Source organism: Oncorhynchus masou, chromosome 17, assembly GCF_036934945.1.
Source record: "Oncorhynchus masou masou isolate Uvic2021 chromosome 17, UVic_Omas_1.1, whole genome shotgun sequence".
Classification (NCBI taxonomy): domain Eukaryota; kingdom Metazoa; phylum Chordata; class Actinopteri; order Salmoniformes; family Salmonidae; genus Oncorhynchus; species Oncorhynchus masou.
Window position 1 is genome coordinate 34,639,295 of NC_088228.1, and position 12,020 is coordinate 34,651,314.

Genomic DNA, 12,020 nt, shown 5'->3' on the forward strand with positions numbered 1-12,020 from the left:
GGGAAATGTAGGTTAGTTCAACCTACGTAGCCTATTGGCCTCAAAGTTTACTAACATATAGGCAAAATAGATACACACGGAATCTTTAAATGCTTGCAAAAGCCACACTGTAGATGTATGCTAAATTAAAACATGTCCGCTCCTTTGTGAGATACAGCACCCAATCACTTTCCATGGCTTTCTGGTGAGTGACGTAATGGACACCAACTCCCAGCGTCCTTTGAGAAGTACACTGATTTAATGAACAGTTCGTTGAGGCATAGACCTATCTTGGTAGTTGTAGTTTCCATACTAACATTATTTCCTTGTAGCTTTCATGAGGTGGATTCTGCTCAGCAGAGGGAAGTAGATATGAAAATAGTGTCCAGGTAACTCTGTTTAAATATTTATTCTACTTTAATAATCGTTTTACTACACTAGAGTATAGGCCTGCTGTAATTCAAGCCCTCCAGTGCGTCAACTTCGCCTGTTGCGTGCGCTATTGTAATGCAAATGTAAATACCGCAATGGTCGTTTTACTGTAGAACAGAGGTCAGTTTTATGTCACAAAACAACCTCACTGTAGCCTATACATGATTACATGACGTTGATTGTTACATCGACGTTGATGTCGCAAATAGGCACGCGCGCCTTTGGAAAAACAATTGTCAACATCTGAACAAAAATTACGAATGTGAAAAGCTACACCTCTGCTTACAGGATGGCTTCAACTTGATTATGTCTGTCGCCAGGTATATCTCTTGTCTAGTCCAGAAAAATCTAATTGCTACAATTTTTCGAAACTTGGTCGCAGCGAAATGACACTAGAGACGCGACATGATTGTATTAGAAATTGCACTGGCAGAAGTTGAAAGAGGTTATACAGCGAGAGGGAGGGCGACATTGTTGTTTGTTGACATCCGGTATGGCTACAATTTAACAACGCCTGTGGTCTACTCGCGGGAAACTACTAGGCTACATGGGTAAAATAATCAATCCTGTAGGACTACTTGTAGACTACATTGGTGGGTGTGGGTTTGTTGGTTGTGGGGGACAGCATAATTTACGTAACCATAATTATGCGATATGATAACACTGTAATTTAGGCAATATTGTTATGAGTGTCCAGAATCCCCAGGTAAATATGTGTGCCTTCTTCCTTTGTAACTTGAATATAGGTATTTCTGCTCCTCAAGACACTGTCCATGTGTTATCCATATAACCTAGTAAAATATAAACTCATAATCCAACACACAATACAATTGTATCAAGTTACTTTCTCAATATTGAGATTATTAGATGTTTTTGTGTTGTAAAATACACTCTTTGCCCTCTACCCACAGGATTGTGTGAATTTATGGAAATATGTCCAAGAAAAGGGGCAGGTAGGTTGAATCACTTGTTGGTTATTGTTGGTTACTGATATTCTAGTACTGTTTTGTGTGTTTCCTGGTTTGCTTGAACCCGAACTTGCCCACTGGGCATACAATGGTTGAATTAAACGTTGTTTCCACGTCATTTCAACAAAATTACGTTCAACCAACGTGGAATAGACTGTGAATTGACGTCTGTGCCCAGTGGATTGAATTTATTTTACCCATTTTACATTTACATTTGTCATTTAGCAGAAGCTCTTATCCATAGTGACTTAAATTTAGTGTAAAGATGGCTAAGTGAGACAACCCCATATCACAATCATAGTAAGTTTACCTCAATATAGTTATCAGCAAAGTGCTAGTATGAAAAAAGTAATGGCACTAGCCAACAAAAGACAGGGCAACAACTGATTAAGACAAATAACTGATACATAGCTACTCCTGGAGAGAGCAGAAGTCCTCTAGCAACAGATACAATTTTTTTTTATTAGGATCCCCATTAGCCAACGCCAATGGAGACAGCTAGTCTTACTGGGGTCTAAACACATAACGAAAAAGACATTACAGACATAGATGAAGAGTCTATATTCTTCTCTCCCTTCCCCTCAGAAAGCGTAGCAGCGGTGAGCTGAGTGAGAGTTCAGGTTCGTCTCTGTCATCGACCCCGGACCCTAACAACCTGCTGGGCATGCGGATTGAGCACATCTGGAGGGAGAAGGGCAACCTGACCAAGTGGAAAGGCACAGTGCTGGAGCGTCTCACTGTCAACACCTCCCTCTACATGGTCAAATACGACGGATTCGACTGCGTCTATGGCATTGAGCTGTTCAAGGATGAGCGAGTGTCCAACCTCCAGGTTTTAACAGAGAAAGTTGGTGGGTTGGCTTGCTATTTGAATATGTTGAAGCTTTTATTTAACCAGGTTGATCACAAGTAGGGCTATGGCGGGCACTAAATTTAGTCAGCCGGTGATTGTCAAGCAAATAACTTCCGATCTCACGGTAATTGACCGTTAATGAACATAAACACATTTAGCCTCTCCTGTCTTCCACACGTAGTCTACAAGCCACCGATGGAGAACTTTGAAACATCTATATTATAGAAAGTCTAATAAATTCTTGTAATATAGCCTACACCTTCACAATAAATCCATTATTTATTTTAGAATGGTCTAAAGTAACATGGTATGAAGAAATTTAGTCTATTTCAGAAGAACAGAACAGCATACTCTGAGTTGTCCTTATGTTAGGTCCTGATCTGGCAAAAAACTTTAATGTATACAGAAATTGGCTATTTAGGAAACAATAATCTGATGAAAACCTTTGAAATATACAGCTTACCGTGTTGCATCTTCCAAGCTTTGGAGATACAATTTACAACCAGGAATACAATTTTTTTGTAAATTGCCATTTAAAAAAAAATATTTTTTTAAATCCAGAATAGTTCCTGTTTTCTTTGCAACATTTTAGCAAACAGTATAGCTCTCAAATCATCATATACAGTACAATAAAATGTGCACTTCATTCTCAACCTCCCAAATCCCAGATAGTACATAGTCGCTCTTCTTCATCAATGGCATTGAACCTACGTACTTCAAATTGTCCGGGCCAGTATCCTGGTTCTCAACTGGGCACACAAGGACCTTTTGGTTTTTGGTTAGGTGAGAGGTGACATAAGGTCATAGATCGTAGCTGCTTTTGATCTGGCTGTAAATTCAGAGTTTTGGTTTAGCCATATGTCCGTTTACCAATTTTCATTGTAGCTAAGGTTTAACTTGTGTTTGATCATACTGCATCCTAACTTGTTTCTAAAGTGTTGTAGATCAGCTTCCTTAAATATGGCATCGAGTTCCGTTGTCCAAGGGTAGTTGTGTGTTTTATCCCAGTTGAAATACATTTTTGTTATTCTGTCCACTGGAATATTGATAAGGCTGTTTCATAACCTAATAATTTCACCCCTCTTGTCTTATTTCACAGAGCTCCCAACCCATGTCTCCTTGAATAGCAAGGCTTGGAGCAAACTTACACACTCCCAGAAAACATTGTATGGCTCTATTCTGAATAGTCTGCTGTTTTGGATTCTATAAAACCCCTGATTCCAGCAGCATAGTTCAGTATAGGACACACATGAACTAAAGAGCTGCAAATATGTACAATAGCCCAGGTCTTTACAGACTTTCAGTGTACTTACGACAGACCCCTACATGCTATCTGCAGAATCTAGTACATACTTTATACCCTCTTTAAAGGTCATACATTCATCAAAAGGAAACCAATATGAGTTAGTGTTTTTTGGGGGCATTGCTTCAAAAGAGAATATGAAAACCTCTTACTGTCTCATTAATCATTCATCTCCATTTGGTACACCAGAGATTGACTGTGTTCTGCATACATTGCAAATCAAACTCGCTTTCTGCAATGAGAACAATATCATCCGGGTACAATAGTAAAAGACAAAATAGAGTCTGCAGTAACCTAGTAGACCAGGACTTAATTTGGCAACTCTGCTATTCTTATTGCTTTTCTTATTTTGCTTTCTCAACAGCCTTCCTAACTTCCTCTAAAGTCAATTCAGGAGCACGTTTGAGGTGTATCCAGCCCTATTCAACTCAATTTCCAACCCATTCTTTAAGTTACATGTATAATTTATAATTAATCATCAAACACAGATGGAATATTATTGCCTGTAAATAGGTTAACAAAATCCTTCTCCCAGTTATCTAATACACAATTCTTCTTATGTTCAAGTTGATAATTTTCCAGTATGATTTCCATTGGAATTTTCACAACTCTTTTCGGACCCAGTTTATTGATTTCAGTCCAAAATTGCTGAGGGTTGTTACTTTGCAGTTGTTCAAGATGCAGTGCTTGGCCCCTTCTGAATTTACTCTTCTAGAACTTAGCTTGTTGTCAAAGATATGTTGACACTGTTTAAACTCTTCCCTTAAACCTCTTCTATTGATTGGTCGTTACATTTTAGAAACATTTTCTGCAACACTCATTACAAACCATAAATGACTTAACTCTTTATTCCAGTAACGGTTTACCAATTTCTTGAGGTCTCAGGCTTGGATGATACTGATTTTAACAGGTAAACACTTTTCCATTGCATCATGTAGTACATCACAGAACAGGCCATACCACTGATCAATATTATATTGTGTTTTCTGGCAAGCTTCCAGGTTATCAATAAGGTCCATAAGAACAGTACAGCACATGTCAGATGAAAGAAAATGGTCAGCTAGGTTTCTAGGCCTTCTTTTGGTCTGATTTGCACTTGACTTTGATAAGCCTACATCACCTTCCTCCCCAGTATAGTTTCAGAAACAACAATGAAGGATCAGGCCTCCAATCAGGCCAATACACTCAGGACCTTTACTTTCCACAAGCTCAGTTGAGGTAATCACATTCAACTCCACACATGAATTCAGACAGTCATGAGGTGTTATAATATAGTCGACGACTGCTTTTCACTTTGTTGACAAAATTATCATTTTGTGGTGATAATCTACCGTCTAGAATGCAGAATTTGGAATCCTTTTGAGAACTCATGCCTATTTAAACCTGTGTCTAATGCAACTTTAGGCGCAATAACATCAATGTCAATTAAACAATCTTTCAGATCACAGATACGACTGTTCAGGTCACCGAATATATACAGTACCTTCAGAAAGTATTCATACCCCTTGACTTATTCCACATTTTGTGTTACAGGCTGAATTCAAAATGTATTAAATATTTATTTTTCTCACCCATCTACCTCACAATGACAACATGAAAACATGTTTTAAAACATTTTGCCAATGTACTGAAAATGAAATATCTAATTTACATAAGTATTCACACCCCTGAGTCAATACATGTTAGAATCACCGTTGGCAGCGATTACAGTTAAGTCTTTCTGGGTAAGTCTCTAAGAGCTTTGCACACCTGGATTGTACAATATTTGCCCATTTTTTTATTTTTTGAAAATTCTTCAAGATCAGTCAAATTGGTTGTTGGTCATTGCCAGACAGCCATGTTTAAGTCTTGCCATAGATTTTCAAGCTGGTTTAAGTCAAAACTGTAACTCGGCCACTAATGACCATTCAATGTCATCTTAGTAAGCACCTACAGTATATATTTGGCCTTGTGTTTTAGGTTATTGTCCTGCTAAAAGGGGAATTTGTCTCATAGTGTCTGTTGGAAAGCAGACTGAACCAGGTTTTTCTCTAAGATTTTGCCTGTGCTTAGCTCTATTCTGTTTCTTTTTAATCCTAAGAAAAACTCCCTAGTCCTTGCCAATGACAAGCACATCCATAACATGATGCAGCCACCACCATGCTTGAAAATATGAAGAGGGTATTGTGTGTAGGCTCGTGGCACAAAATCCCAATTGAATCCATTTTAAATACAGGCTATAACACAAGAAATATTGGAAAAAGTCAAGGGTTGTGAACACTTTCAGTGTCCAGAGAATACACCTGCGCCAACAAGTGGAGAGTTCCCCTTGTAGAACCGTCCGGTGGTAAATAACAAGACAAAAATAACAAAATAATGTTTTTTATTTAACACAGTGTTCAAATCTTACACCAATTTTTCCATCCATTGACTTGTCCACAATGTTCACTCTATATTGTTCAATTTGTTCCTAAAAAAAGTCAAATGCCACCTGAAGCTTTAGGGGCTCTTGCTCTTATATGAACGTTTCGGTTGTGTCCAAACCAAGAATAACCATCCAAGTCAATAGTGGAGTCGCCAGACAAATGAGTTTCATTCAGATGAATAGTCAGGGTGTAGGGCCTGTAGTAGTAATGTTCTAAGAGTAGAATTTGAGGTCGTCCATCCATTAACGTTCCAGTTAATTAAATACAATTGTTAAGCCGGGACATGATCTGTTAGTCCCGGCGTCTGTGGTCGCCCTAGGGATCAGAAGAACTGCTTCATCATCCTCCCATTCCCTGAAATGTAGAAATCTTGAAGTTTTGAAGTTGATTTTGATTATTCCATTTGTGTGGACCGATGATGCTTTAGCCGGAGGACATCCCCTTTATCTTTAATGTGACCTTCACGACTCCTGGTCCCCAGCCTCTTGCTCTCATTCTTTCGGTGGCCACTAACTCTGGCACCCTCGGTGACAGCTCCCCTCCTTTCCTGCCGTGTCTTTGTTGTCCTTGTAAGGTTACTATTATAGACGCGTCTGGGTCAAACTGTTTAGTTGGGTTCTTGTTGTGTTAAATTTTTGTCCTCGATACTGCCCATTCTTGAACTCAGGAGCGCTATATCCAGGTCAATATCTTCACAGATTTATTTGGCTTTCTGCTCCAAAATCAGTTTATGAGATTTTGATTTTCTATGACCAGCTTCTCCATGTTGTCACGAAGGCTGTCGACCTTGCTGTTTATTTGCTTTTCAAGAGTCGTTTGCATTGTGACCATTTTCGCATTGAGCATCTTCAATTATTCCATTATACCGTCAGTCTCGTTTTTGTCAAAACAAATCTCCATCCGGGTTATTTTCTGCCTTAACGGTAGCGTAGCAGACGTCTCCCATATGGTTAAGATAGCCTGCTGAGTAATCAATGTAACTTTAGGAAGTCTAAAACAACGTATTTACATTTTCTTTTCAAAGTTTTGTCTCAGTTTGCTAAACACTGTTCACCAATTGGAAGTCCAGTCAGTCTATCTACAAAATACACAAGAGCTACTGTGTGTGCAGGTCTTTGCTCCAGACCAGCATGTACATAACAGATTAATTTTATCAAATCAAATGTATTTCTATAGCCCTTTCGTACATCAGCTTATATCTCAAAGTGCTGTACAGAAACCCAGCCTAAAACCCCAAACAGCAAGCAATGCAGGTGTAGAAGCACTGTGGCTAGGAAAAACTCCCTAGAAAAGGCCAAAACCTAGGAAGAAACCTAGAGAGGAACCAGGCTATATGGGGTGGCCAGACCTCTTCTGGCTGTGCCGGGTGGAGATTATAACAGAACATGGCCAAGATGTTCAAATGTTTATAAATGACCAGCATGGCAATAGGAGAAAGCCCTGCCTCCAGCTGTTTGCTTAGAAATTCTAGGGACAATTAGGAGGCCTGCGTCTTGTGACCGTAGCGTACGTGTAGGTATGTACGGCAGGAACAAATCAGAGAGATAGGTAGGAGCAAGCCCATGTAATGCTTTGTAGGTTAGTAGTAAAACCTTGAAATCAGCCCTTGTCTTGACAGGAAGCCAGTGTAGGGAGGTTAGCACTGGAGTAATATGATCAGATTTTTGGGTTCTTTTCAGGATTCTAGCAGCCGTATTTAGCACTAACTGAAGTTTATTTGGTGCTTTATCCGGGTAGCCGGAAAGTAGAGCATTGCAGTAGTCTAACCTAGAAGTGACAAAAGCATGGATTCATTTTTCTGCATCATTTTTGGACAGAAAGTTTCTGATTTTTGCAATGTTACATAGATGGAAAAAAGCTGTCCTTGAAACAGTCTTGATATGTTCTTCAAAAGAGAGATCAGGTTCCAGTGTAACGCCGAGGTCCTTCACAGTTTTATTTGAGACGACTGTACAACCATTAAGATTAGTTGTCAGATTCAACAGAAGATCTCTTTGTTTCTTGGGACCTAGAACAAGCATCTCTGTTTTGTCCGAGTTTAAAAGTAGAAAGTTTGCAGCCATCCACTTCCTTATGTCTGAAACACATGCTTCAAGACCTTAATGATTAGCATAATTGTATAGAAAAGCCTGTATAACCTTATCACCCTTTACTCTCCTTATCCCCAAGTTAATGTCCTACCATTGCCTTATCATGTGTAATTTCCCATCATTGATAATTGTATTCTTCTTCCGTACAGCAAACTCTGTGCAATATAATTGTACTCAATCCCATTATAAACCCTAGCACCTCGCTTCTACTGTATATGTGTCAATGTGGAAGGATTGTGTAGGATTGGACCTATACAGCTATCCATGCCATTCAGATCTACACAAGTGCTTAGGAGTGGTTTTGAAATTGAATATTTGTGTTTCCACCTCTAGTCACCCCCCAAAGTACACAAAAAAAGCAATGCTATTCCCTCTACCTTTCCCAACTTGGGGAACTATTTTAGTTACCTGGTGGAATCTGCCTTGTCTTGCGAAAGCTCACATTCTGTTTAATTTTAAACCAAAAGTGAGTGCAGCATTCGGTCTGCTTAACCATGTTGCTATTTGATTTATTTTCAACACTATAAAATCTGTGGTTTACCCCTATAGTAAATAACAAGATCAAGGTGCCCCATGATGCGCCAGAGCTGGTGGGGAAGGCTGTGGAGCACCTGTTTGAGAAGGAGGATGGTGAGAAGAACGAGTGGCGGGGCATGGTGCTGTCTCGCGCCCCCATCATGACCAACTGGTACTACATCACCTATGAGAAGGACCCTGTGCTCTACATGTACCAGCTCTGGGACGACTATAAGGACGGAGACCTCCGCATCCTCCCTGAAGCAGGTAAGCGCTTTTATTTGTTTTGGGGTATTTGTTTTAATTTTCTTTGGTTGGAATCAGCTAATTCCCTAGTCCTGTAAAACGAGGGAAGGGCAATACAGAGAGACAGAAATGGAGAGAGATAATCGGTCCACTGATAAATCTGGACTATACAAATGAAAGATTAAACATTCGAAGACACTGCCAGAGATAATTATCATTCCCTCTCAAATAGCCTATTATGATAATCTCAGGATTTATGCAATGTTAGTGCTGACCAAAGGGAAACCTCATTTAACATAGTAATGGGGATGGTGGTCCTTTTGATTGTCAAGGGTACACTCATGTTGGTATATCATTTTCGTCAAGATCCGCTGAATTGCAGAGCGCCAAATTCAAATTAAATTACTCAAAATATTACATTTTCATGAAATCACAAGTGCAATATAGCAAAACACAGCGTGTCAGATTTCAAAAAAGCTTTACAGCAAAAGCTATCCAAGAGTTTATGTTAAGACATTTCTCTCAGCAGACAAAACATTAAACAGCAAAGTAGATTGGTCACGAAAGTCAGAAAAGCAATAGAACAAATCACTTACCTTTGATGATCTTCGGATGTTTGCACTCACGATACTCCCAGTTACACAATAAATGTTCCCTTTGTTCCATAACGATTATTTTTATATCCAAAATACCTCCATTTGGTTAGCGCGCTTTGTTCTGAAATCCACAGGTTCGAGCGGTCACGACGGGGCAGATGAAAATTCCAAATAGTATCCGTAAAGTTCGTAGAAACATGTCAAACGTTTTTTATAATCAATCCTCAGGTTGTTTATAATCGATAATATTTCAACCGGACCGTAGCTTTTTCAATAGAGAGAGAGAAAATGGCTGCTCCAAGCTTTTGCGCATGTGATCCTTCTCACTCATATTTCAGAATAAAAGCCTGAAACTATGTCTAAAGACTGTTCACACCATGTGGAAGCCATAGAAAAAGGAATCTGGTTGATATCCCTTTTAATGTAGGGAATGGCATGCAATGGAACAGAGACGTTTCAGGAAAAACAGCACTTCCTGGTTGGATTTTCCTCAGGTTTTCGACCTGCAATATCAGTTCTGTTATACTTACAGACAATATGTTGACAGTTTTGGAAACTTTAGAGTGTTTTCTATCCTAATCTGATAATTATATGCATATTCTAGGTTCTGGGCCAGAGAAATAGGCAGTTTCATTTGGGTGTGTTTTTCATCCAAACATCAAAATACACTCAAGGTTTTAAGAAGGCATAGTACTGGAGTTTACTGCGTACAGCACTGAAGTTGTAATAGGGACATAGGAAGAGAACGACGTCGAGAGTACTATGACCACCCACCTGTGGTGAAGTAATTGTTGTGAAGCTAAAAGGAAGGCAGGTGACTGAAAGCATATGAAAATAGGAGGTCATGTAAATCTTGTGAGGCTACTGGGTGAAATAGACTTGAATTTTTAATTGAGCATGAGAACTGGAACACACATACATACCTTATGCTCATTCCCTGTTCAGGATGTTATTGTAAAATAGAGTGTGTTCTCAATTACTTACCTGGTTAAATAAAGACAAATAAATAGCTTAGCTTCTGAGCAGGCTACCTGAATGAGGAGGAAGTATATGTTTTGTTATGTGAAGTAAAAGGGCAGACGACAGCATATGCAAATTCTCTTTTTTTCATTCTCTCTCTTCTTTCTTCCTCATCTTATTATTTTCTTGTTTCCCAGAGAACAAACACCTACTGCCTGCAGACAGGAAGCCAGGCGAGGAGACAGAGAGCCTTGTGGGTAAGCAGGTGGAGTACGTCACGGATAAGGGCGTGAAAAGGACGGGGCTGGTTATCTACCAGGTTCCAGCCAAACCCTCTGTCTACTACATCAAATACGACGATGACTTCCACATCCACGTCTACGACCTGGTCAAAACCACCTAGAATACAACTCTACCCGGTCAAAGCCCCCTAGAAAGGACTAGGCCCCCCTGCCTCCGACCCTCACACCTGTACACTCATCTTAGGTTGAGGCCTATTTCAACTCAGTCAATTCAGGTAGAGAGTTGAAGTTCAGTATTCACCAAAATCGAAATATTGGGAAACTTAATTCATTATTGGAATGTCAATCCATTTCCTGAATTGACTGGATTTAAATAGAACTCTCTGCAACCATGACACTACCCTGCCATTATTGTGGACATATTCCCTGCCCTGTGTCTTGTCCAACGTCAGAAGTTTGCTAAAAGTGTGAACTCTGTGACTCATAGTGACTAGTGTTTTGTAAACAATGCAAAGCTTGCATGGATTTCCTTTGCTTTTAAGAAACAAGTGATTAAGCAGTTATGTTTGATTTTGTTTGGCTAAGAAGTACTAATTATAAATCGCTCTGGATGAGAGCGTCTGCTAAATGACTAAAATATAAATGTAAGGAAGTAGATATTATCAATGAAAATGACCTATGTTGATGTTCAAATGTGTTGCTAGAAAAAGTGCAATAAAAAAATTATTTAATAGAAATTATAAACAACTGCCAAGATTTGACTGCACATGTCTCAGAATAGCCAAACACCAGCTGAGGTCAAATTATTAGACCTACTAGTTTCATGAGTACAGAGAAGTCATGTTTATTTGAGCCAGACATTTAAACACTATTGGCTGTCACTGCAATACATTTTGGATTATAATCTACCCTTAGTCATGGTTGAATAATCAAATATTTCTGTCACGTTAGAACGCTGTGAATGTAACTGTACTTGCTTTTGTAAATACCTGTATTGTGAGGCATTCTTGAAAATACTGCAAAGATGCTTTGGTATGATTTGCTGTTAAATAATGCATGATTTAGAGAGTGCCACAATTGTTGGTTCATTATTGTTTGTTTCATTATGGTGGGTAACCACCCCAGTTGGTAAAGCAGCACAATATATACAAAACGACAGAAGGACAAATGGTTTCTCCATCATTTAATCCTCCCCCCTCCAACATTTTAAATAAACATTTAAAATCAAATCAAAGTTTATTAGTACAGAGATTAGCAGATGTTAAAGCAGGTGCCGCGCCAAAACAAAATAAAAATAAACAAGAAATTAAGAAACGAGCAATGTCAGAGTCCGGAATATTAATACAGGGTGTGTATAGACAATATCTACAATATACGGTGTAAGTAGTAAAAGGGTATGTACAGCAGTAGTTGTATAGGATGAGCTATGT

The 12,020-nt window shown here is 39.1% G+C and overlaps 1 protein-coding gene across 2 annotated transcripts; it reads left to right on the top strand.

Moving 5' to 3' along the window:
• Positions 1 to 241: 241 nt before the first annotated feature.
• LOC135558920 (spindlin-1-like) lies at positions 242 to 11,751 on the top strand. 2 transcript variants are annotated; one of them, XM_064993147.1, is made up of 5 exons: positions 242 to 368; positions 1,323 to 1,364; positions 1,965 to 2,230; positions 8,580 to 8,813; positions 10,546 to 11,751. In XM_064993147.1, exons 2-5 carry the CDS (start codon positions 1,345 to 1,347, stop codon positions 10,749 to 10,751), a joined length of 726 nt encoding a protein of 241 aa, XP_064849219.1. In that variant the 5' UTR covers positions 242 to 368; positions 1,323 to 1,344; the 3' UTR covers positions 10,752 to 11,751. The 2 variants fall into 2 exon arrangements, with proteins under 2 accessions (XP_064849219.1, XP_064849220.1); XM_064993148.1 differs by lacking the exon at positions 242 to 368 and adding an exon at positions 888 to 962.
• Positions 11,752 to 12,020: the final 269 nt, after the last annotated feature.